The 25,023-nt window shown below is 43.2% G+C and overlaps 1 protein-coding gene across 6 annotated transcripts in view; it reads right to left on the bottom strand.

Moving 5' to 3' along the window:
• Positions 1-25,023, bottom strand: part of GRIA2 (glutamate ionotropic receptor AMPA type subunit 2) — a 531,232-nt gene that overhangs the window by 157,222 nt on the left and 348,987 nt on the right. For all 6 annotated transcript variants that reach the window (XM_086962351.1, XM_086962349.1, XM_086962346.1 and 3 more), the window contains exon 6: positions 4,383-4,544. In XM_086962351.1, coding sequence (XP_086818477.1) covers positions 4,383-4,544 — 162 coding nt within the window. The remainder of the gene's footprint in view (positions 1-4,382; positions 4,545-25,023) is intronic.

Genomic DNA, 25,023 nt, shown 5'->3' with positions numbered 1-25,023 from the left:
TAGGTGGAGCAGGGTAGAGAAATTGTTACTTCATACGGTTAAAGAGCTTTGCCAGCAGCAGAAGAAACGTTGTCAGCAATAGAGAGGAAATCTCCAACATTCACGTGTTCTATGGGTCACTTTTGGAATTTGTGAATTTACTTTATCGTATCGTAAGGAGTGCTTGTAAAGCGCACTGACACCATGGGTTTCCTGGCGCTGGTTGGAAATAGAGGAGTGATCACAAGCCTTAATGTAATCTGTTTACAACTGATGGTTTGTTGATACCATCCACTAGGATAGGGAGATTGTTCTTGCATCTTCTAGATTTTCATTAAAAGTCTGAATATGTGCCAGGGGCAAAGAAAACTGTAGCTGATATTCCTAACAGGAAGCCATTGGCCATGGTGGATCTTAAGAACTAGTGACTTAATTTCCAAGTGGCCTGAAACAGGGATTGGTAATTAAAGCGGATGACATATCTGTTATAATACTTTTGGATTTATATGTTTTAAGAGATTATTTTCATTCCAGTTTACTGATGGATAATGGCACCCTACTGAAATCAGAATGAATGAAGGAGTATCTGAAAAGAACTGGTATCCATCATAGAAATATTATTGCACGGCCAAGGAGGCAATGACACCATTGAAAGATCAATGGAGTAATTGAAGGGAAATTACAATAACTAGAAATGGAGGAAAAGATATAGAACTGAAGTTTAAGATGATGTTGTGGACAGGCAGGATCACTCTTCATATGGCCACTGAGCAACCTCTCTTTTGTAACATGAGAGGGCTGGTGTCGGGCTTGGGATTCAAGCCAGGATGGATGGGTATAGTAAAAAGAGCAGATTAGTATTTCGAAAAAGTCGAGGAGAACATCAGATATTCACAAGGCACTTGGATTTATAAGAGATATTATGATCTGATGCATGGAGTGAAAGATTTCAATATTCAGGGTCAATGAGTATGAGAGACGAGAGGGGAAAAGGAAGAAAAAGTCAAGAGTTTTTTTTTCAAATCTAGGAACATTTTTGAACTATTGAGAAATTCCCTGAGACTGCAGGATGCAAAATTGAGCACACAAACTGCCTTTGCTAAGAATTATGGAGGTTATAGTGAAGAAAGAAGTTGAGCGGATGAGTGAAAAGTAATAATGTGTTTTCAACTGGCACTAAGTAACCATGTGGAAAGGAGAACCGGTTCAGCACGGACATCCAGGTACAAAAGAAACTAACAGATTATGAATGTTCTTACTAGGAAGGTGTTGGATTTATGCAATCCTACCCTTGTTTGATGATTTCTCATGTGATAGTATTTTGTATATAGAATGTATTTAGAAAAATATTTTGTATATTGTATTACATATGTTTTAATCATGTATTATTTGGTGCTGGATTTTCAATACTAACTGTTAAACTGTTTATTGGTAGTCGTGTTAGGCTTTTATTGTATGAACATGATCATGTCCAACTTATAATTATTAAAATATAAGGGCTGAGTTTGCTTTTGTTCTATGGGTTCTTTTCTTCAGTGTTTAGATTTGAATATGGGCTGCAGCTCAAGGGAGCAGCAGCGCTGGAAGGGGTGATCTGCTGGAGTTGGTTTGCCATATATCTAGTTGCTACCTATATACTCTAAGGAACTCATTCATTGAAGAGTGTGCATGAATTTTTGTGTGTGTGCACGTGTTTACCATGATTATTGGTTAACAGGTTTCTCGTAGACTAAGCAATTGATTGGTAAATTTCATAACATTTACTGTTGACATTGCCTATTTGCACAACAGTAATCATGAAATACCTAGGATAGACCTTAGACACCTTTTTATTTTAACTTGAGTATTCCAAACACAGAATGGGAGTGGATAAGGAGGGAATAAGATAAAAAAGTGCTCAGTATATACTTTTTCTGTTCAAATTTTCTGGTGGAAGTATTAAAACTGATATAAACATTAGTACTAATGGCCAGCATCATAAGGTATTATGTACAGCATAATACCTCCCACCATTCAAGTCCGAGGCCACTGAAGTCATCTGTGGCGTACCACAAGGATCCTCACTCAGCCCCACCCTCTTCAACGTATACACGAGCCCCCTCGCGGCCATCGCCCGCCAACACAACCTCAACATCATCTCTTACGCGGATGACACTCAACTAATCCTTTCTCTCACCAATAACCCCAGCACCGCCAAAACTAACCTACACGAAAGAATGAAAGAGGTTGCCGAATGGATGAAACAAAGCCGTCTGAAACTGAACTCAGACAAAACAGAAGTCCTCATCTTAGGTACATCCCCCTCTGCATGGGACAACTCTTGGTGGCCGGAAGCCCTTGGAAAAGCACCCATCCCGACAGACCACGCACGGAACCTAGGCGTGATCCTTGATTCTTCACTTTCAATGAACAGACAAGTCAGCGCCGTATCCTCATCCTGCTTCAACATTCTTCGCATGCTCAGGAAAACATTTCGCTGGATCCCCACCGAAACAAGGAAAACAGTCACCCATGCTCTAGTCACGAGCCGACTGGACTACGGAAACACCCTCTACGCAGGTACTACCGCTAAACTCCAGAAGAAACTCCAACGAATCCAAAACGCCTCAGCCAGAATCATATTAGACATCCCGCGCAACGAACACATCTCTGGTCACCTGAAAGACCTCCACTGGCTACCCGTCAATAAGAGAATCACTTTCCGACTGCTAACCCACGCACACAAATCACTCTACAACATCGGACCAGAATGCCTCAACTCACGGCTGTCCTTCTACACCCCCCCCGCCAACTACGCTCTTCCAGCCAAGCCCTCGCCACTGTACCTCGCATCAACAAGACCACCATGGGAGGCAGATCCTTCTCACACCTGGCTGCTAAAACATGGAACTCACTCCCCGCGTACCTTCGCCTCACCCAGAACCACCTAGCATTCAGAAAGCAACTTAAAACGTGGATATTTGACAAGTAATCCTCCTCCCCTTTCTAAGCGCCTTGAGACCCTCTGGGTAGGTAGTGCGCTATACAAATTCTGACTTGACTTGACTTGACTTGTTTGCTCAAATTCAGGAGGCACAAGGATATTCATTAAAGCCTTAGAGTGGAAAGCACCATCATATAATCTTGTCGTCTTCCCATCCAATCTAGCAATTGTATTCACTATTATTCCCACTGCCTCATCAAAATGTACAGGGTCAGCTGCCATCCCACTGTGGGCCTATCAATGTCAGCCTCATGTGTCGCCTTAAGACAGACATTTCCTGGTGCAACACGAATAGTAAGCACCCTGTGCCCGGCATCTTGGATGTTGCCTTGGGGAATTTTTGTTTCATAAATCGAAAATTAAAAGGAAAGGAAATCATTTTCTACATTTGATCATCATCTAACATCTGGTTTAAAGTTTACTAATTGTAACCAGTGACATATTTGCATATGGAACTTAAATTAACACATTATACATCTGTGCAAATAACGTCTGATGTATTTATTTAACTGAATTACATTTAACAGTTCGACACAAACATGTTCTGTTGATTGGTTAGGTTATAAGCATTGCAACATCCCAAGGTTAAAATTAAAATGTGAGTTAAAATTGCCACCGGATGAGTGAGAAAACACATATCAGTCTTTATCAATACTGCCTGTCATTTAAATGTTTTGCTCAATGTCTTCCTCCTGCCTACCTCTGAACAAACGTAACTACATCTATACCAAAACAAGGATAGAAAGATTGAAGCTTTAGTTAACATACACTAAATCAAATGGATTATAAGTAGGAGAAGGGAACATGTAAGTTTTTGCTCCAAACATCAGAAATGTCCATTCTACAGAGAAAACATGACCTGTCTCTTTGTTATCAATCCATCGGTTTCCTACCAACTTTCTTTCTCTCTTTTCTATTTTTTTCCACTTCCCACACTCTTTTTTTCATCACTTTATGTTCTATGTATCTTTCCTCTCTCTTCCATGCTATCTGAGTCTTGATTTCCACCTTTTTCTTCTCCTCGTTCCTGTCCATTTCCTTTCTCTTTCTTCCCCTCTCATTTTCCCTTCACTCCGTTTTTCTTCCTTTTCTGTCCAGTCTTCCCCTTGCAAGCCTCCTCCATTCTGAACCATTTTCCCCCTCTTCTTTCCTTTCAGTTCTTTTCTGCCTTACCTGTTGTGAGGAATTGTCTGCCAGATTAGAGGTGGGAGAGGAACTAGAGGTCCAAATGTACTTTAGTTAATTATGCACAATACTACAAATATATATATAGCCTCCAAAGTTGAGTTTGAAAATAGAGGTAATTAAAATAGGAATGAAAGTAACCAATTGGGAGTGCTTTTTTATGCTTGGCTAATAGTATGACTTCTAAAGGAGTGAATGTAGAGTTACAAATAGCAGTAAAAGAATTAAAATGTACCTTAATATTTGATGTGTGTGAGCCAGGATATTCCTTTTCTTCCAGCGTTGACCACCTTTGCATGAATTTAGACACCAGAGGATCTTCATAGTCCACTATCTGAAATCCGGACACATTAGCTCCTCCAAACTGAATTTTCGATAAATCTCCATCAGTAAACCCCTGGAAAACAATAACAGCAAATAATGTTGTATTTCCTTCCTAGAATTTAATATACTGTTAGACTTTTTTTCACCTGTGAGGCGGAAGACTCCAATCGACTTACTGATATACATATTCACTGAAAAAAAACATAGTTTTCAGGGACGTTATAATTAGAAACTAGTATTTAAAAGACCTTAGAAATTCACTGAAAAAAACACAGATTTCAGGGACGTTTAGTTAGCTGGACATTTCACTCGTACAACACCAGCGAAATTCGGCTGTTATAGTTAGTTCAGTTAACTATAACTCATATGTTTCATATGAATAGGGAAAATTCACATATTTCAGGTAACATGAAATTCTGAATTAAATAGATTACACAAAACAAATTCTCTGGTTTATATTTTGATCAAGGAACACCTATTTTTGAAAGTTGATTACATAATTGGCAGAGTCAGTGCAGGGACCAGCATGGCACTCAATCAATCAATCAATCAGAGATATTAATAGAGCGCACTACTTACCCGGAGGGTCTCAGGGCGCTGGGGGGGGGGGGGGGGGGGGGGGGTTGTGCTGCTACTGCTCGAAGAGCCAAGTCTTGAGCTTCTTCCTGAAGGAGAGGTGGTCTTGGGTCAGGCGCAGGTCGGTCGGGAGGGAGTTCCAGGTCTTGGCGGACAGGTAGGAGAAGGACCTTCCTCCTGTTGTCGTTCTTCGGATGCGGGGGACGGCGGCGAGGGCGTGACTGGCTGATCGGAGTTGGCGTTTGGGAGCGTAGAAGTTGACGCGGTTGTTGAGGTAGCTCGGGCCTTGATCGTGTAGGGCTTTGTGTGAGTGGGTGAGGAGACGGAAGGTGATTCTCTTGTTGACGGGGAGCCAATGCAGGTCTCTCAGATGTCCGGAGATGTGGCTGTGTCATGGGATGTCGAGGATGAGTCTGGCTGAGGCGTTCTGGATCCGCTGGAGTCTCTTCCGGAGCTTCGCGGTGGTTCCGGCGTAGAGGGCGTTGCCGTAGTCCAGTCGGCTGGTGACGAGGGCCTGGGTGACCGTCTTCCTGGTCTCGGTGGGGATCCACCGGAAGATCTTCCGTAGCATGCGCAGGATGTTGAAGCATGACGAGGAGACGGCGTTGACTTGTCTGGTCATGGAGAGGGAGGAGTCCAGGATGAAGCCCAGGTTGCGTGTGTGGTCTGTCGGTTTGGGTGCGGTGCCCAGGGCGGGGGGCCACCAGGAGTCGTCCCAGGCGGAGGGCGAGGAACCAAGGATGAGGACTTCCGTCTTGTCTGAGTTCAGTTTCAGGCGGCTGGTCGTCATCCACTCGGCTACGTCTTTCATCGCTTCGTGAAGGTTGGCTCTGGCGGCGGCGGGGTCGTTGGTCAGGGAGAGGATCAGCTGGGTGTCGTCAGCGTAGGAGATGATGTTGAGGTTGTGTTGGCGTGCGATGGCCGCGAGGGGGCTCATGTAGACATTGAAGAGGGTGGGGCTCAGCGACGATCCTTGAGGGACGCCGCAGATGACTTCGGTGGCCTCTGACTTGTACGGTGGTAGGCGGACTCTCTGTGTTCTTCCAGCGAGGAAGGAGATGATCCATTCCAGAGCCTTCTCCTGGATTCCGACGTTGCTTAGGCGCTGTACTAGGGTGCGGTGGCAGACAGTGTCGAATGCCGCGGAGAGGTCTAGGAGGATGAGGGCCGCTGTTTCTCCGTTGTCCATCAGGGCTCGGATGTCATCAGTGGCAGCGATGAGGGCGGTCTCGGTGCTGTGGTTGGCTCGGGAGCCAGACTGTGAGGGGTCGAGGGATCCATTCGTCTCGAGGAAGGCGGCCAGCTGTTTATTGACGGTCTTCTCGATGACTTTGGCGGAGCGAGCTGGGGCGGTAATTCTTGAGTTCGGTGGGGTCCGCTGTAGGTTTCTTTAGCAGGGCGCTGAGTTCTGCGTGCTTCCAGCTCTCCGGGAAGGTAGCGGTGTCGAAGGAGGTGTTGATGATGTCCCGGAGGTGGGGTGCGATGATAGCGTCGGCCTTCTTGAAGACGTGGTGAGGGCAGGGGTCGGTTGGAGATCCGGAGTGGATGGAGTTCATCGTGCAGACGGTGTCTTCGGTGCTGATCGGAGTCCAGGCGTGGATGGTGGTGGTGGGGGGCGGTGGTTCGGACGTGGCTGGCGTCGGTTGCGTGCTGAAGCTGTTGTGTATGTCCGCGATCTTGTTGTGGAAGTAGGAGGCGAGGGAGTTGAAGAGGTCTTGCGATGGGGTGATGTCATTGTTTCCGGCGTTGGGGTTGGAGAGCTCTTTCATGATGTTGAAGAGTTCCTTGCAGTTGTGTGCGTTGTTGTCCAGCCGGTCCTTGAATGCAGTTTTCTTGGTGGCGCGGATCAGTTGGTGGTGCTTCCGGGTGGCAAGCTTGAGGGTGGTCATGTTGTCCGGTGTTGGTTCCCTTCTCCAGGCTTTCTCGAGGGCTCGGCAGTTCTTCTTGGAGCTCTTGAGTTCATCGGTGAACCAAGGGGCCTTCTTGCTGCCGGGTCTGCTGGGCGGGGTCCTTAGTGGGGCGAGTTCGTCCGCGCAGCTGCTGATCCACTTCGTGAGGTTGTCGGCAGCCTGGCTGGGGTTCGCTGAGCTGGCGGGAGGGAGCTGGCTCAGGGAAGCGGCGAGCTGGTTGGCTGTGATCTTGTTCCAGCTTCTTCGAGCAACCTGTTGCTGGTGGTGGTGGATCGTCGTTTTTCTGAAGGTGAAGTGGACGCAGCTATGGTCCGTCCAGTGGAGTCCAGTGGCGTGGCCGAAGGCGATGTGTTTGCTGGACGAGAAGACGGCGTCGAGTGTGTGTCCTGCGAGGTGGGTGGGGGTGGACACCAGCTGCTTGAGTCCGAGGTTGGCGAGGTTGTCGAGCAGGGTGGTGGTGTTGCGGTCGTTGTTGTTCTCCAGGTGGAAGTTGAGGTCTCCCAGGAGGATGTAGTCAGCGGAGGGGAGGGCATGCGGGCTGATGAAGTCGGCGATGTCCTCGCTGAATTGTGTGCGTGGTCCCGGGGGTCGGTAGATCAGGGTGCCTCTGAGGGTGGTGTTCGGGTTGATGTGGATCTGGAAGTGCAGGTGTTCGGCGGTTGTCAGGGTGTCGTCGGTGTTGGTCGGGATGTGGATGGTGTCCCTGTGGATGATGGCGATGCCTCCTCCCATCTGGTTGGCGGTGCGGTCCCTCCGGGTGATCTTGTAGACCTCCGGGATGGCGATGGCGATGTAGGGCGCTGAGGAGTCGTTCATCCAGGTTTCCGTGAGGAAGGCAACGTCAGGAGCTGTGGTGTCGAGGAGGTTCCAGAGTTCGATGGCGTGTCTGTGGACGGAGCGGGTGTTGAGCAGGATGCACTTGAGGTGGTTGCTGCTGGTGTACGGCTTGGCGGGTGCTGGTGCGAGGCAGGTCCGGATGCAGGTGAACTTGCAGGCGAGGCAGCTGAAGGGTCCATGGGTGTGCTTCGGAGTGGCTCGGTAGCATTCAGGGATCCCGCCGGTGTTGAGTGCGATGAGTGTTGCGGCGTCGTAGGTCCGGCGGGTCGTCTTCCGTCGGTGGGGGCCAGGGGTTCGGGCGCTGGGCGCGGTCCAGGCGTGGACGGGCGCAGACGGGCTTACCTTTGGCGCGCCTTCGGCGCTCAATCGGCGCGCCCGCTGCGCGAGACCGCTGCGCGTTCGCACGGTCGCCATATATGGCGAAGTGCGAGGGACGGCGGAGCAGCTGGGAGGCAGGAGCGGGGAGGGTACAGAAGAAAAAGGGGCGTGGTCAGCAGAGGTGGCGGGAAGCGGGGAGCGAGAGTCAGGCGGCAAAACAGTAAAACAAATAGACAATTACACAATGTCAAAGCAATACAAAAGGGCCAAATAACACTTCAAGCAGGGGGGACACAGAGAACAACGGCAGCAGGTTAGGCGAGCACAGCGAGGCCACGCCGCTCGGTGGAAGGGGGCGTGGTCACACGGAGGCGGCTGGGGCAGCGAGGCAGGCAGGCGGGAAGCACACGCAGCAGCTGGTGCGGCGCGGGGGGTGTCCTAAACTAGGTCACTGATGCAGTTTTATTTTAGGCACTGAGTGCAATGCAGCCAGAATTGTTTACATTTCAGTTTGCATAATATTGCTTTCTGTGGAGATGCTTGTATTAAATATTATGGTACTCAGAGACAGGAAAATAGCAGTGATGCATTATTAGGTATGGCATCAGCCAAAACCTTCCTATTGCTAACATCATGAGGCCTATCACAAAGGTAGCCTGTTGGAAAGTGGGCTAATAGTAGTGGTAGATATGCATCTACCACTGGCCATAAGGCCACTAACACTGTCTAGGGCTCATCGTAGGTCTCAATAAATTATTCCTATGCTCAGCAATCAGAAGCTTGGATATGAGCAGGCAGGCTTAACTTAGGGGATAGGTATGTAAAGCATTAGAAAACACCACTTCAGTAAATAATTAAGACACAATAAAAATCCCACAACAATTTATAAACAAAGGAAATATTTCTATCTTTAAAATGGCACCAAAACAACAAGAATCCAATGTAGGAAACCAGATATATGAATTTCTAAAGAGTAAACACTTTCTAACACTTAGTCACCGTATGGAGTGTTTTTTTACAAACTTGCTCCAAACTTCTCAACATTTCTGGAACTTCTTCCTGAAGTTCCTCGTGAGGGTCCAAAGGGTCCAAAATATAATCCAAGGGGCTGGAAGTTCCAAGATGGTCCTGGAAAGTTTGAGACCACAATACCCACTATACACCTGGTCAAAAACCTTAAAAGTCCACTGGATGCATTCCAGGCAATGGTGGTGATGATACAGGTGATATATATATATATATATATATATATATATATATATATATATATATATATATATATATATATATATATATATATATATATATATATATATATATATATATATATATACATATATATATATATATATATATATATATATATATATATATATATACATATATATATATATATATATATATATATATATATATATATATATATATTTATATATATATACAAGAATGTTCGCAAATGAGGAGAACATCTGTGGGAAGATTGTGAATTTGAGGGCAAATTGTGGGGCCTGTATGCATAGTATGGGGCGAGAGGAAGTACTTTCTGTAAATGCTAGCAATTCCCAAGCATCTGTTAATAACTCTGTGGACCTCGGGTTAGTCCATGAAGAGAATACTGAATGCCCAATTAATCTATCTCCCTCATTAGTTCTCGAGGCCAGAGACGGAACTGGTCCAATCCTGGGGAAGCTCCTATCATGGAACATTGCGGGATTGGCTAGCCGGTTATTGTCTCAAAACTGGATAGATTTTACTAGGGGGTTTGAAGTATGCCTATTTCAGGAAACATGGGCGTGCAAGCCTATTTTTTTACCACGGTATCTAAATTTTTCAATCCCAGCAATTAGAGGTGTAAGGGGCCGACCTATGGGAGGTCTAACAATTTGGGTAAAACAGGGAATACAGGCCAAAATAAAAACCATGGACTTGGGTTCCAGGGACATTCAATTATTAAGAATAACATCGGACAAGAGGGGTGTGGTAGACATTTATAATATTTATGCCAGGGGTACTAACTCTGGGAGTTCACCTACCCTAGAGGCCTTGTATACTTTTCTTGAAACACAGTCTCTGGAAAATCAAGTGGTGGTGGCTGGTGACCTAAATAGGACATTTGAACCGTTGGATAACACTGAGAACCCATTGGGACAGGAGGAGGATAATTTATGGGGTGTTCCACCTGTAAACTTGACTCCAGTGAAACGGTGGACGAAGGACATATTGCTATTAAATGCTATGTGTCTGGAATATGGGATGAGGGCCTTAAATGGAAGAACTAGGGGCAACCATGAAGGTGCCTGTACATTTGACAATGGCCATAGTAAAAGTAGAATAGACTACGTTATTTGTAGCCTTAATTTATGGCAGGGTGTACGTGATATGGAAGTTGAGGGTAGACTGGAAAGCGATCACAATCCCCTCTGTGTCACCCATAATTGGTGGACACCCATGACAGGTAGCTCCCAACCTTGTGGTGGGGTGTTGGTTGACATAGCCAACAACACACGTAGACTTAAATGGTCAAGTGTGTTGGCGAATGCGGAGTCCATGGACTTTATAAAGTCAGAGGTGGATTCCGCAATTGGCGCCATTGAGGTAGTAAGTCCTATAACTCCAGGGTCTAGGCTAGTTGCAGATATTCACAATAAGTTCTTCTCCCTTTTAAAACCTCATTTTACCAGACCTCTTAACACAAATAGGAAAGCTGTTCCCAAACTAGCTAGGTGGTTTGACAAGCAGTGTAGGGTGGCCAGACTAGCATTGGGTAAAGCAATTAGAACTAGGGACAAGGTCGCGATCTCTGCGGCCAGGAAGCAATATAATGGTAGTGTTCGCCTGGCTAAAAAAAAGTGGGATGAAGATCATTGGGAAGAACTGCTTGAGGCCTCGGGGGCGAAATATTCTAGGTTTTTTTGGAATATTATAAAATGGGGTCGTGGTGGCACCCCTGATAAACCAGACAATAATGTTGATGAGGCTGCCTGGGTGGAGTATTTTAAACCACTGTATGCAGAGGCAAAGGAAGTCATGGTCGTGGAAGCAATTTCACCCGTATTTTGCATTGGAAGTCTGTTCACCCAGAAAGAAGCAGAACTTGTAATTGATAGCTTGCAAGGGGGTAGGGCACTGGGTATAGATGGGATACCCTCCGATGTTTATAAAAACGACAGAGTACGATGGGCAAAGTATGTGACCCTACTGGGAAATGCCATCTCAGTGGGGGCTGCAATCCCAGAAACATGGAAGGGAGCAATTATTATACCCATCTTTAAGAAAGGAAATCGGTCACTCCCGGCAAATTACAGGCCAATAAGTTTGATTGCCACTGTCCAAAAAGTGATTGGGAAGATGGTGATAAACAAACTGATGGACTGGGTCGAGGAGAATAATGCTTTGTCTCCCTACCAGGCAGGTTTCCGGCGAGCGACCAATACAGTAGACCAGGTATTCAGTTTCACCATGTTGCGGTGGGGGACGGTCTTGCTTGGCGAGGGCAGCCTATATGTCGCGTTTGTCGACTTGCGGGCTGCCTTCGACCTGGTCCCAAGAAGCAAACTTTGGTCGGTTTTGAGCAGAATGGGGGTACCACCTGAGCTGCTCACCTTGATCATGAGGCTGCATGAATGTAACTTCGCTAGGGTTCAGTGGGGGGTGAATGGGGAGTCCACTGCCAATTTCCCTGTCGAGCGGGGAGTACGACAAGGGTGCGCAATGGCACCCTTGCTCTTCTCCCTATTTATTAATGGAATCGTGGGCAGGATGTTGGATGCAAGTGTGGATGCTCCATCGTTAGCGGGCCTCAGGGTTCCGATCCTGATGTTCGCTGACGACACCTTAATTGTGTCCAAAACTCCGGCTGGTTTACAGCGTGCTCTCAACATTTTTGATGTCTTTTGTCAGGAGCACGGCCTTGAAGTCAACGTTAGCAAGACAAAGCTGATGGCTTTTTCCCCAAGGTATAGACCTCGCCCTAGGATTTTCCTAAACAATAAAGAGCTTGAGGTAGTTAGTGTTTTTACCTATCTTGGGGTTGAGATATCAAGTAAGCCAGGTTGGTCCCAGCATATAGGCAAGGCGGTTCTGAGGCACCAGCAGATCTCGGGGGCACTACGGGTAGAGCACTCAAAATCCAAAACTAAGCCTATAAAACCAGCTCTCTTGGTATATGATGCCAAAGCCATAGGGTCAGCCCTGTATGGGGCTGAAGTGTGGGGATTCGAACAGCTTCTCCCCATGCAAATTTCTGAGAACAGGTTTTTTAAGGGAATTACGGGGCTCCCACAGAGTGCACCATTAATCCCGCTTGGCCTTGACCTGGGGAGGAGATCGGTTAGTGAACGTGCTTGATTAAGGCCTATTCTCTATTGGAGACGCCTTTGGACCACCCCTGAGATTCGGCATTATGCCAATGGGTTCCTAGCTTTAATAAAAGCAGATACCTTCCATAAAATACCTTGGTTAAAGAAACTGAGGGTTGCTCTGGGTGAACTTGGCCTTTCTAAACTCTGGAGTAATCCATGTGAGGAAGTATTTCCAAGTAAAAACAATATTAAGTCCCTGTATTGGGACTACATAGATGGTAGACTCTGGAGAAATACAAAACCAGATACAATGGGGGGTAGATTCCTGGAATTTAAAATGACTCCTGTGCTAGAACAATATTGGGATAGTATTACTGTCCCCATGGACAGGAAGTTATTTTTTCAGTTAAGGTCCGGATCCCTTCCCCTGAGATCCCTGACGGGCAGATGGCAGAGCTCCAATATTTCATCCTGCCCAATGTGCGGTGCAAGCAATGAAAGTATAGCCCACTTTTTATTCCTGTGCACGGCATATGCTAATCCAAGGAGAGTATGGTTGACCCCTGTTTGTCGAAACCTTGGGGCATCTAGTGGTGTGGAAGGGCTAAGAATTATCTGCACATCTACATACATGCCGACTGTCCTGGGAACAGCAAAATATCTAGGGTGGGCGTGGTCAATTAGGCGGAGGGTTATATCTTTTCATGTAACTTGACATTGCTCAAAAACATTTTGTATTAATTCCTCCATTTGATGAAGCTGCACAATTGTTTTATTATATTTATATGTATGAAATTATGTTTTTAATGTGGCAAATATTTGTTTGTGCTTTTATGAGTATATATATCTCGAATAAAGCTTTATCAAATCAATCAAATCAAGCTATATTAACCTGTAGCTTGCAGGGAGTCCACTCTTTGATCCTTTAGAATTAAGGTACATCCACATGGATGTAGTTCCAAATAGCACAGCAGGCACAGTCAGTCAAAATTCAGGGCCTTGTGGTGCAAATCAAGTTTCCAGCATGGCAATCCTTCTTCTTCTCTTAGTTTCAAGCAGAAAATCTGAGAGGCTCTGCACTTCTCACATATTTATACAGTGTTCTCTGGGTTCAAGCAGAAGAGCACTGCAGTCCAATGAGGTGCAAGGCAACCCTGAACCCCTGCCTCCATAGTGTGGCATAATTTTCTCCCAGAAAGGGCTATTCCTCCAAATTTCAACATGACTGAAATCTCAGCAGAGCATGAAGAGCTATCTAAACCAACTCCCAGTATGGCTCATTTCCATAACTTTCTACCCCCTAACACCCACAAAGTCCTTCCTTAAGCCTCTCACCTGGCTGGGTCAGAGGGGTTAGGGGTAGGTGGACCTGGCATTCTGTGCCTGTCCTATTCCTCCTTTGATGCTTCATGCTTTATGACCACCCATCCCCCCATGCTCTGGCATTCCTATGTAGCAGAGATCTCTCCATCAGATAGCCTCTCTCTGGGTGAGCCACTTATCACTTCATCAAAGGAGACTGGCTAATCCTGTTAACTCGGACCAATCAGGAAGACTGCAGGAAGGCTGAATTGTGGCTTACATACAAGAACAGCTTATAACTTATTTTCTGTACAAGTGAGGATAAATTCAAGAATAGCATATTGTTGGATGTATCAATAGCATTCTTCTAAGTCTTTGAATGACAGTATTTCATTTCCTAGCAATATTTATCCATTTATAAACTATTGCAATGTTATCCTATGGGGAAACTGAAATGTGCACTTTCTCCATCATCAGAGCATATAAAACATCTTTAAAAAGGACCCTGCTTATTGTTAAATGACCCCTACCCTGGGGACAACTAGGGGAGACCTTGGGGCTCCTGAATATGCATACATAATGTAGATCCTCACTCCACAGCGCTCATAGCACCAAAGTCAATTTGGGGAGGCACTTTACTACAATGGGGGAAGTGAAATGTGCAATTTCTCTATCCCCAGGGTGTATAATCCATCTTATATAAGGACCCTGCTCATGATTACATGACCCCACACTTGAGATACCTTGGGGAGACCCTGGGGCTTCGGTACATGCAAACATTTTATAGATTAATAATTTTAAGTGCCCCTAGCCCCAATGTCGAGTTTGCAGCTAATTTATTTTGATAAATTGTGCTTCAAGGCAGGGCTGCTTTTGAAATGACCTTCAGGCACTCAGCAGTGCACACATGCAAGTGCAAAAAGGTCTGCTGGCCTTTAAACTGCCATGCCCTAGCACATACTAGGGACATATAGGTAGTTTCAATCCCACTGCCCTGTTATCTACTAGGGATTTATAGTGTAGGTAATTCCAATAGTAAGTGCACCCTAATACATAGTGTATCCTAATGCATGTGTGTGTTTTCACTGTGTTTTCAACATAGCACTGGCCCTGGTCCTGGTTTGACGGATCCCAGAAACAGACAGTCAGTTACCACTAGCACAAGAAGGCAAAAAATGGGCATTCACAGGTCACACAGGATGACTTTGAAACATAAACATATGTGAGTGAATTTACATGAGTAAATGTGTTCTTACACTTTTGAGTAACTTTGCTACTTTGGCCTATTCATTATTTCAAAGTGTAAATGTATGCAAAAGTGTTGATATACATGTCCCTACACTATGAAATGTGGGATTGAATCAGTAAAAACGTTCAGTGAGCTGAGATGTAGGCCATACAGCTGTCATTTGGATTTCAGAATTTAAACCAGTGCAAATTCCTCCATGAACATGGTGGCTAATAAAATGAAAGCATCAAATGGGGCTCCATATGAGGCGCCTTTTGAGTTAAAAAGCTAGACAAGCGACAAGACCCCAAACAAGCCAGAGAACTCTCCGGAGATGATAGCCCCAGTCACCAAAACAGATTATATGATCTAATGCAGGAGTTCAAAAAAGAAATGGCATCAATACATAAGAAATTAACAAATCCATTAGTGACCTAGAAAAGCATATCCAGCATTTTGAATTTTATGTACAAAGCCTATTGTGCATGATCCACTGATACAAAATAAATTATCCTCAACAGACTCACAGAGTGTAGTTCAACTAGCACAGACAGAAAAACGTAACGCCCGACGTGCTTACAAAGGTGCACTTTTTCCAACTAAAAGAAGTAATCCCCTCTGTTTTATGAAAGATGACAAATTAAGTTCAAAGGAGATGAAATAGCCATCGTTCAAAACATTTCTGCTTACACATTTGCATAACAAAGGGAATCAAAATCGGTCATTGACAATCTTTGAAAAAACTACATTCTCTACCAAAGGGACCATGCTTTGAGAATTGTATTCTCCCCTCAAAAAAGCAATACACATCATACTCACTAAAGGAAGCAGAAACCATCCTCAAAATCAATATATCACAGGAAACAGACATGATGGCAGAAAACACCTTGACTAAAAACAAAGATACATGATGGTGAATTCAGAGGGCACAACAATGCATGATCAGGAGCTTGAGAAACCAAAAAGACCAGTTGTTTGAGGAGAAACAAAGTGCAGAAAACTAATGTAAATTTGTCCCATAAGCAGTCATATACAACATATATTAGTGGAACACTACTGGTTTTAGAGAAACGTCTGCTCAAGGGATATTAACCCTAATAGGGCCAGGAAGAGACTGAACTACTATTAGTGGAGATTGTTTACAGTAACTCATGAGTCGGTGATCTAAAGTTTGGCCATGGAGGGGTTTGGTTTATGTTCTAGACAGTGTAATTCAGATAGGGTTAGAGACACAGGAGGAGAGTTAATGCTATGATTTGCTTACTAACTTTGAAACATCATGCTGCTGCCTGGAATACAATCAGAAAGCTGCCTTAAAATCAGGGATTGCCTAGTGGGATCTAAAATAAGCAATAGGATTAGGCCTGCATAAAATCTAAATTACAATGGAGTAATAGGAGAAATTGAAGTAAATGTGTGTTACTCTTGTGAAGTCAAATCACTGAAAATGATGCAATTTTGCCTGCATGCATCATTTTGCACAATTTGAGGCAAAATTGACTTCAGAAGAGCACAGGAACAGAGCTTGAGAGGCTGCTGTTCCTGTTCTGTTGCAATAAGTGCTGTTTCCTTAGCGCAAAATACATCTTCGTTCTATTTTGGACTCAGGGGTTCGTCTTCAGCTAAAAAAAAGTGTTACGTGTGGGTTTATGCTCCTTGCGTAATATACCGCAATCTCGTGTAATTTTGTCGCACTTTCGCATAATTATAATACAACAAATTGTACAAGTTAAACTCATCCCTAAATAGTATATCTGTGGATGTTCTGAATGACCAAGGACAATCCTACCCCCGAATAGGGAGAGAAGAGTGTTGTAACGGGATAGACGAATCATACAAAGAACTACCTAAATGCGTTATCATGGGTTAAAGATGACTCTTGTTAAAATACTAACTCAATATACAGGGGATAAAGACACCATTAAAACAAACAGGAAATACTCTTGAAATGGCCTAATTCAAAGATATTGCTGTAACCTCCCTATTGGAAACTCACTTGATGGAAAAAGAGATACAGAGACTGCACTCCTAGGTATATGCCATCCAATTCCCCTCTCTAGGCAACAAGAAGCAATAAAGGTGGCAATTGCTTTCAGAAGGGTACACCATTTCAAATGTAATCCATCGATATAGAAAGGAGGACCAAATGCTGTTCCTAAAGGAGTTGTTGGAGGGAGTCGAGGGGCTGTATCACAGATGCAGCACATTTTCCTAATTTGTCCTTTTAAAAAGTGCGCCCGGCGCAAACAAGGAAAACGCAATGTATTAGGATGAATGAGCTGCCCCCTGGGGACAGCACATTCATGTGAAAAATGAAGCAGTTGCTTTGAAGCCGCTTCGGACTCCATATTGCAGGCAGAATGCCATCTGCACTTTGAAGGTGGATTAGAGATCCCCTTGCAGGCGGGTGGAGTGAGTGACTGCACCCGCTTGCAACGGAATGTCTGGCCTATCCCCCCTCCAGAGGGCTGCCATCAGGGAGCATACTGACAGTGTGCCACCTCTTAGTTGGTGCACTGTCAGTGCACCTCGTGACAGCTTCTTTGCCTCTGTGCCTGTGTCTATAATACAGCCCGGGCACAGAGACAGAGGGATTCCCTCATTTGCCCCATGTAAATGGGGGAATGCCCTCTGATGATAGCACCTGCTCTTTATGTGGACCAGCGCTATTGGAATTACAAAAGGGGAGAGACAAGCATCTGCGGCCCCTTCTGTAATATCAAAGAACCCTGTGGGAAACAAAGCGGGTGCAATCACCCACTGCCCCCCGGGGCACTTCCATAATACGGCCTGGGGGACATTAGTATTCGCCCATGCTATCAACTAACAAAAACATATTTTTCTAAGAGTTGATGAGAAATTTAGTCGAATTATTAGAGGTCATGGGGGAGTGGGGATTTTGAGCTCACTATTGACCCTGACCTTGATGGAGCTCAGGATCGGGGAGGGGAAAATGCTTCACCATAGCCCTTGATTTTCGGCTTGAAGATCTAGAACAACATTTTTAGGGAACATCAAAGACTATATAGGGAATGTACCTTTTTCTACATCGTTCATGAGACATTTTCAAGGACTGATATGTTGTTTACACAGAGGGCACATGCTGCAAATAGCCCTTTCTGTAGGGTCATACCCACATTTTTTTCCTTCCTCCCCTCCTTTTGCTGAATTAATTTTTGTTGTCTTTAGGACTATGTGCACTTTACCACTGCTAACCAGTACTAAAGTGCATGTGTTCTCTGCTAAAAACATGGTAAATATGGCTTATCCACAATTGGGATATCATGAGTTCCTAGTAATGTGCACTTCATGTGCCCAGGGTCTATAAATGCTACTAGTAGGCTTTCAGCACTGATTGTGCCACCCCCTTAAGCAGCCCTTTAAAAAAGTCTCAGGCCTGCCATTACAGAGTCTGTTTGTGCAGTTTTAAACTGTCTTGTTGACCTGACAACTTAACCCTCTTGCCACACCCAAGCCTTCCGTTTCTGGATATACAAAATCACCCCTAGGGTAGGCCCTGGGCAGCCTAAGGGCAGGGTTCAGTGTGTTTAAAACATAGGACATTTAGTTTTAAGTTTTACATGTCCTAGTAGTGAAAACCACTGCAGTGCCTAACTCTACCATAGGATAACATTGGAATTACCTTATTACTTTTTTTAAGTGTCATTTCCAATTGGGAAGAGATTGGATTCCCAAGTTTGGTGTTTGTGGAATCACAATTTAAAATCACACCTCATGGCGAAGTCAGATTTTTAATCGAAATTCTGAAAGTTAGCATTTACAAAGGGAGTGTAGGTGTGACTGATGGGAAATCCACATCCTGATTCAGGCTGGGAATGAGGCACTGACACTTACATCTGGATACGCTGTGTCCTGTTCCCATACAAAGGGCTGCATACCCCCTGTAGTGAATCTGAAGCCAGAGCAGAAAGGGAAGGAACACTGTGCACTTCAAAGGTCTGTCTTTGAAATCTCCCACATTTTAAAGTTACAACTGGGTATAAGTATAGTACCTCTGACACCCTGACTTTACTACACTTCTGGACCTGTGGTTACACTGCCAGGAAGAAGGACTGATGTGCTGCTGAAGGGACTGCCATTTTCCTGGACTGCTACTCTGCTGGACTCCTGCTCTGCTGACCTGCTACATGTTGCCCTCTTGCCTGGGAGTGAGAAGGACTGGACCTGCATCTCTCTAACACAGAACCAAAGTGACTCAAAGACTCGTCTGCTTGCCTCCTGTTTTGAAGTCTCAGGGACATCAAAGACTAACAACCATCCACACTCTGCCATCTGGAAGTCTTGCCCTGCCAAGTGGTGTCAATTCAGTCCTGGGCCCTTAGAAGTGTGTATAGAGTGCTGCTCCAGGAAAAACCCATGCATCACTGTTGCTGCATGGCTCTGAACGGTGCATCTCCCTCCACGCAATGCATCGTCTCTGCCACAAGGACCGAAGACAGCGCATCGCTGACTGTGCAGAACATCAACTCCAGTTCCAGATGCATCCTCGACTTGCATTGCTTTACAACAATGCATCACATGCATCTTGTGGTTTGATGACAACACATCTCCAACTTGCGTGGATTGGAACAGATGTTTCACCTACATCCGAAGGGGACAATGCATCGCCTCCTCTGTTCCTCACATCTCATCCTCGACAGCGACCGCAACCGTGAACCAAGTATTGTTTCAGCGGTCCGAGGCAGGTCCCTGTATCTGACCGCGCTCCACCATGGTCAGCTTGAATATTTGGATTTGACCTGGTCTAGCACGACCAGATAACCACAGTTGGTGCATTATGCTTTTAAGTAATTTTCAGTTTTAATTTCAGAAAGTCACAACTCCGGTTATACTTATTGTATTCTTGTCGTTTTTCTTTTCTTCACTAAATTAAGCCTTATTTGCATAACTAAGTGTGGTATCTTTTGTGTAGTGTTTTCACTGTCTTACTGTTTGAACTGTTGCACAAATGGATGTATTACATTACAACGCATGCTTTTACATCGCATGCTTTTACATCGCAGGTTTTACAGCGCATGCTGTTACAACGCATAGTATTGAGGGGTGCTGGATAGTGAGTAGTTAAATTTACTATTCCAACTCCAGTCCCCGTGGATAGTAGGGAAGGTGTTGGATAGTAAATTAAATCTATTCCCTATCCTAGAGCGCCCCCCTAGCGCAATGCGTTGTAATGGCATGCGTTGTAAGGCTTGCGATGTAAAGGCATGCGTTGTAAAGGTTGCGTTAAAAAGGATGTTCCCCTGCACAAATACTTCACATATTACTTCTTAAGTTAAGCCTGACTGCTTTGTGCAAACCTACCAGAAGGTGAGCAAAGGTTTAATTTATGGTGTGTTTCTGACTTACCCTGACTAGGATTGTGGTTCCTACTTAGACAGGATGCATACCTCTGCCAACCAGGAATCCACTTTCTAACAGGATATGTAAGGGAATTTGATTGTACTCAAATAGAAACTCAAGTCTTATCAGATAATTCACCTGTGTTCCTTCAATTTAAGCTTGCAGCGAGCCCCTTCGCACCTTTGATGCAATGGTGAATGAATGAAGTGGACATTACAGATCCAATATTTTCGGACAATATAGAAAATAAGCACTAAAGAACTATTTCCAAAATATGATGAGTTGTTTGCATCAATGTGAATTAGATGGGAGGCCAACAAGCAGTAATAAGAGGGTAACTAATAGCATCCAAAACACGCTCCTTCTGTAGGAATAAAGCCTGAATGACAGCACCAGAGGGTGAAATAGCAAGGTTGAAGAAAAAAAAACATGAAGACACAGGATCCATAAAGATTTTTAGAATGTAGCACACAGTGAGTGGTAAGTTGGAACACATTGCAAAGGGGAAGGCAGCAGGAAGTATGCTAAAAACAAAGTAATCATATTAAGCAGAAACTTTATTGGACTATAAAAACAAATTAGCCCAGAACAGGAATACGATTAAATCTATTAGTTATCCCTCAGGCATAAATAATTATAACTTTGGGAAGATTAAACAGATCTTTCACAAATATTATACAGAATTACAGTGAGCTGAACATACTCCTGAATCCAAACAAGAGGAATACCTAAAGGTAATGAAATATGCTGATACTCCACAAGCAGTGATGGAGGCCATAAAGTCCCTACTAAGCACTAAGGCCAAATGACCAGATGGTTTAATTGCCACATTTTTTAAACATTCAAGGAAATATTGGAAGGTCCCATGTCACACACATAATCTTGAAATGGAAAAATAACTAAAAAAATGATGGAATTAGAGGCTATTGTGATGTTCAAACCTAAAACATTTCCTAAATTATGAGAATCGTATAGACTGACAGCCCTCCTAAATACTGACTATAAAATATTAATAAGGCATTTATATAAAAAACTTGAAAAATATAGCCTGTCCAAATTCAACCCACGCAATCAAACTTCATAACTTGGAGGCAAGCTAAAGATAACATTTGCAAGTCAATTAACTTATGCCAAATGGTCAAATGAACGAAAACCCAAATTAATCTTCCATCATCGGACAGAGATAAAGCATTCAACAGTTTGGATTGGATATTTATGTTCAAAGTTAGATAAGTGCAACAACAACAAGGTGATGGCTGGAATGCTTGACTTGATCTCAGCCACTGGCAAGCGCTCAGCCTGCATCTCAATCCGTTGTTTTTGCCCACCATGCCACCTCAGTTTGGACTCAGAATATGTAAATCAGTCTTGACACTTAGCTCAGTTCAAGGTCTTATCAAAGAAATAATGGAATTTTCCAAGATTTGGGGTTTAAAAATATTAATTACAATATATCAACGAACCACAGTATCCAAGGCCTGCTAGGTAAATGGACAGTATTGCTGACAGCAAAAGCATTTGATTTTAACCACTCTCCATAGAATATTGGAGAATACATATTACAACACATTGAGGAAAATATACACAGCTAACATTCTACTCCTATTAGACATGCTTTATAACTTCCTATATAGAAGGACAAGTTTGTATATTTCATGGTTCTGAAGGTTAACCTCTATCAAAATGAACTTTCTGCCCAGACTATTATACATTGCTTAAGATCCTCCCGTTGTAATCCTGTATAAACACAATTTAAACCATTCAGAACAGGTTGTTAGGCATCACATAGAAGGGTAAATAAAAAGTTGGCTAAGAATATTTTATATAGAGGATGGGTTGAGGGTGCTTTTCGCTTTTCCCATATTAACAGATACATTAGGGTGGCCAAATCCTGACCATTATTGGATCTGACCATTCCGGATACTGTAAAACTGTGGGTACAAGTAAAAAGAGGGTATTGCAAACCTATTTACACATTTCTGTGGCTCCCCCACATAAAAGAGTCATTGGATCTTTTAGAATTCGCCTCAAATCACACTACCCATTGGATGGCTTGTGTTAGGAAGGGAGTATTGACCTCCTTCCCCTCCAATTGACAGAGATTTCAAATAACCCAACTTTTTGCCCAGGGTGATATGGGATTCCAGACCTGGTTTTGGCACTAAACTGCAGCAATAGGCAAATGATAGTAAAAAAGGCAAAAGTCTTTCTCCTTTAGAAATCCATCAAAAGTGGCATCTCGGAGGCCATAAGACTTTTCGATTCACCTAACTCTGAGCCACTTCTGGGTTGAGAGCGAAAGCAATCACTTGGGCTCTTGCTCCCATAGAATCTCTTCTGAGAGACAGAGAAACCAAAAAGGGAATTACTCCTGCACATCAATATTTGCCTGCCCCGACATCAATACTTAAGACATCCCATGCCTTAATATGGGAGAAGGAATTAGAATTTGGACTGGATGAGTTATCCTGCAATGAAGTGCAGTGGGAGGTTTTTGTAAATATCTACTCTTCAAAAAAGCGTCAATTCTGATTCCTGCCTGAAACCTATGGTTTTTCCAGTGAATTTCTAATGGTTTTTTAATTGATAATGCCTAACTATAACCTACCTGAAACCTATCGTTTTTTCAGTGAATTTCAAAGGTTTTTTAAATGTTAATTTCTACCTACAATATCCCTATAACCTATAGTGTTTCTTAAGTAAAATTTAAAAACACGTGTATACTTTTTATAGTAAAAACAAACTTAACAGTAGTGTTTTATAACTTATAATTATACCTCCTGGTTTTTGGGAATTTAGTTTTTGGACATTTCCATCTGTATTTATCCATATTTTTTTAAAATAATTGTATGTGTATTTACCCATATATATTTCGGGTGTTGTAAAAAAATTAATCTGAAATTAGTATAGTTCCACATTTATTTTACTGATAAATATGCACTCATGGCTGAAAGACTGACCTTTTTCACTCATGTAAACACTCTTAGATGATAAACTATACACAACCTTCCTATTAAAATGTGGAAGATTTCTTATACGAGGATATATATTGCTCTTTAAGTCTCTTTACTAAAAGTCTTTTATTGTTTTTACCCTTTTACTTTTAGAACAACAGACCTATTGGCCTACTACTCATCATTGACAGCATTTACAAACGCTCAAAAAAATAACCCAATTTCCGTATTTATCCACACTTTAAAATAAATACAGAGAGGAAAATAAAAACTTTTCTGTCGGTATTTATCTGTAAACATCAGTAAAAACATAAATCAAGGAGCCCTACTTCTAATTTAAGAATATTTTCAATTTAATTAGCAGTAATTAACATATACATGTGGTAAAGTATGACTTTCAAGAACAGCGTTCACAGTTCGATTCAAAAGTCCATCAGCATCTTAGCCAACCACTATGTCACTGTAGGTAAAACCTTGCTTAATCTTCCCAACGCTCCAAGCGCCTGCACACCTTTCTGGGGGTAGCTTTATGCTTTACAAATGCTGGCATATTTTTAATTAAAAAGCATAGTGATAACAAATATTAATACCTTTTTTTTCTTCTTCTGTAAACAATATTTTTTTTATATTTTCAATTTGGATGTTTTTAAACATGAGAATGCAAAGGACACAGTTTACCGGGAAACATTTTTTAAACTCTCCAACGTATGTAGATAATAAGGACCTTATACGTGTTACTATGGAAATCGAAACCTTTACAGCTTCACAGTTTGTAAATTTTCCCAACACGTGCACATGTAAAACAGTTAAAACGTGAGCACGTGTAAACTGTAAAACATGACAACTACATTGGCGGAGCCGAATCTTACTTCCATAGACTACTTTACAACCAAAAACTATATAGACCACACCTATTGTGCGGTTAGTTTTGTTTTCGCGAGTTATTTCTGCGTCGCCAATCTGTGATGCAGGTTCCCTTTTCTAGCATTGGATTCTTGTTTTGCGCCAACAAACATATTCCGGAGTTGTAAGTTGTTTCATTATAGCATAGTAGATAGTGATAATTTGTGACTATTTATCAATATTCAAACATTTATATCTAGATAAAAGTGTTATTGCATGTTTTTCCCTTTTTCTCTGTTTTCAGAAACAGAAAGATTACAACAAACATTGCTAATTTTCTGGCTCCTTTCAGCTTATATATTGTGACTTTCTATGTTAATATATTAACACTGTACTTCGCTTCAGAGATGTTGGTGACCCATCGGCGCAAACCCTAAATATTTATAATCAACGTCACCACCTTCCAGTTGTTAGTGTGTTTTCCCCTAGGGATTATATACTGTTCATATGTATATTATAATATTAACAGTTATGCTAATCTCAGTGGAGTTCATGACCCGTCGTCACAAAGAGTAAAGATATATAAGCAACGTCACCAGCTTCTGCTTTTTAGTCCATTCCCCCTTTTCATCGTATACTGTGAATATATATATTATAATTTTCACAGTCATGATCTCAGAGAAGTTTATGACTCGTCGCTACGAAGATCAAACTTTTTGACCTCCCAGAGAAAAGAAGCTCAGAAAATATTTACTGCTCGAAAGTATTTCGTTATGGATGTTCTGTTAAATAGATTACTTTATTTTCCTTTTCTTTTTACTGTAACAATGGTATCAATCGTTATATTGTAATAGATTGTCATATTGTTATGGAAGAGGAATAAGAGATTTTTCGGCGCCATCTGTAATGCAGCTTACAAACG

This window comes from Lissotriton vulgaris, chromosome 3_1 (genome assembly GCF_964263255.1).
Source record: "Lissotriton vulgaris chromosome 3_1, aLisVul1.2, whole genome shotgun sequence".
Lineage (NCBI taxonomy): Eukaryota > Metazoa > Chordata > Amphibia > Caudata > Salamandridae > Lissotriton > Lissotriton vulgaris.
This window is presented reverse-complemented; position numbering and strand designations above follow the sequence as displayed.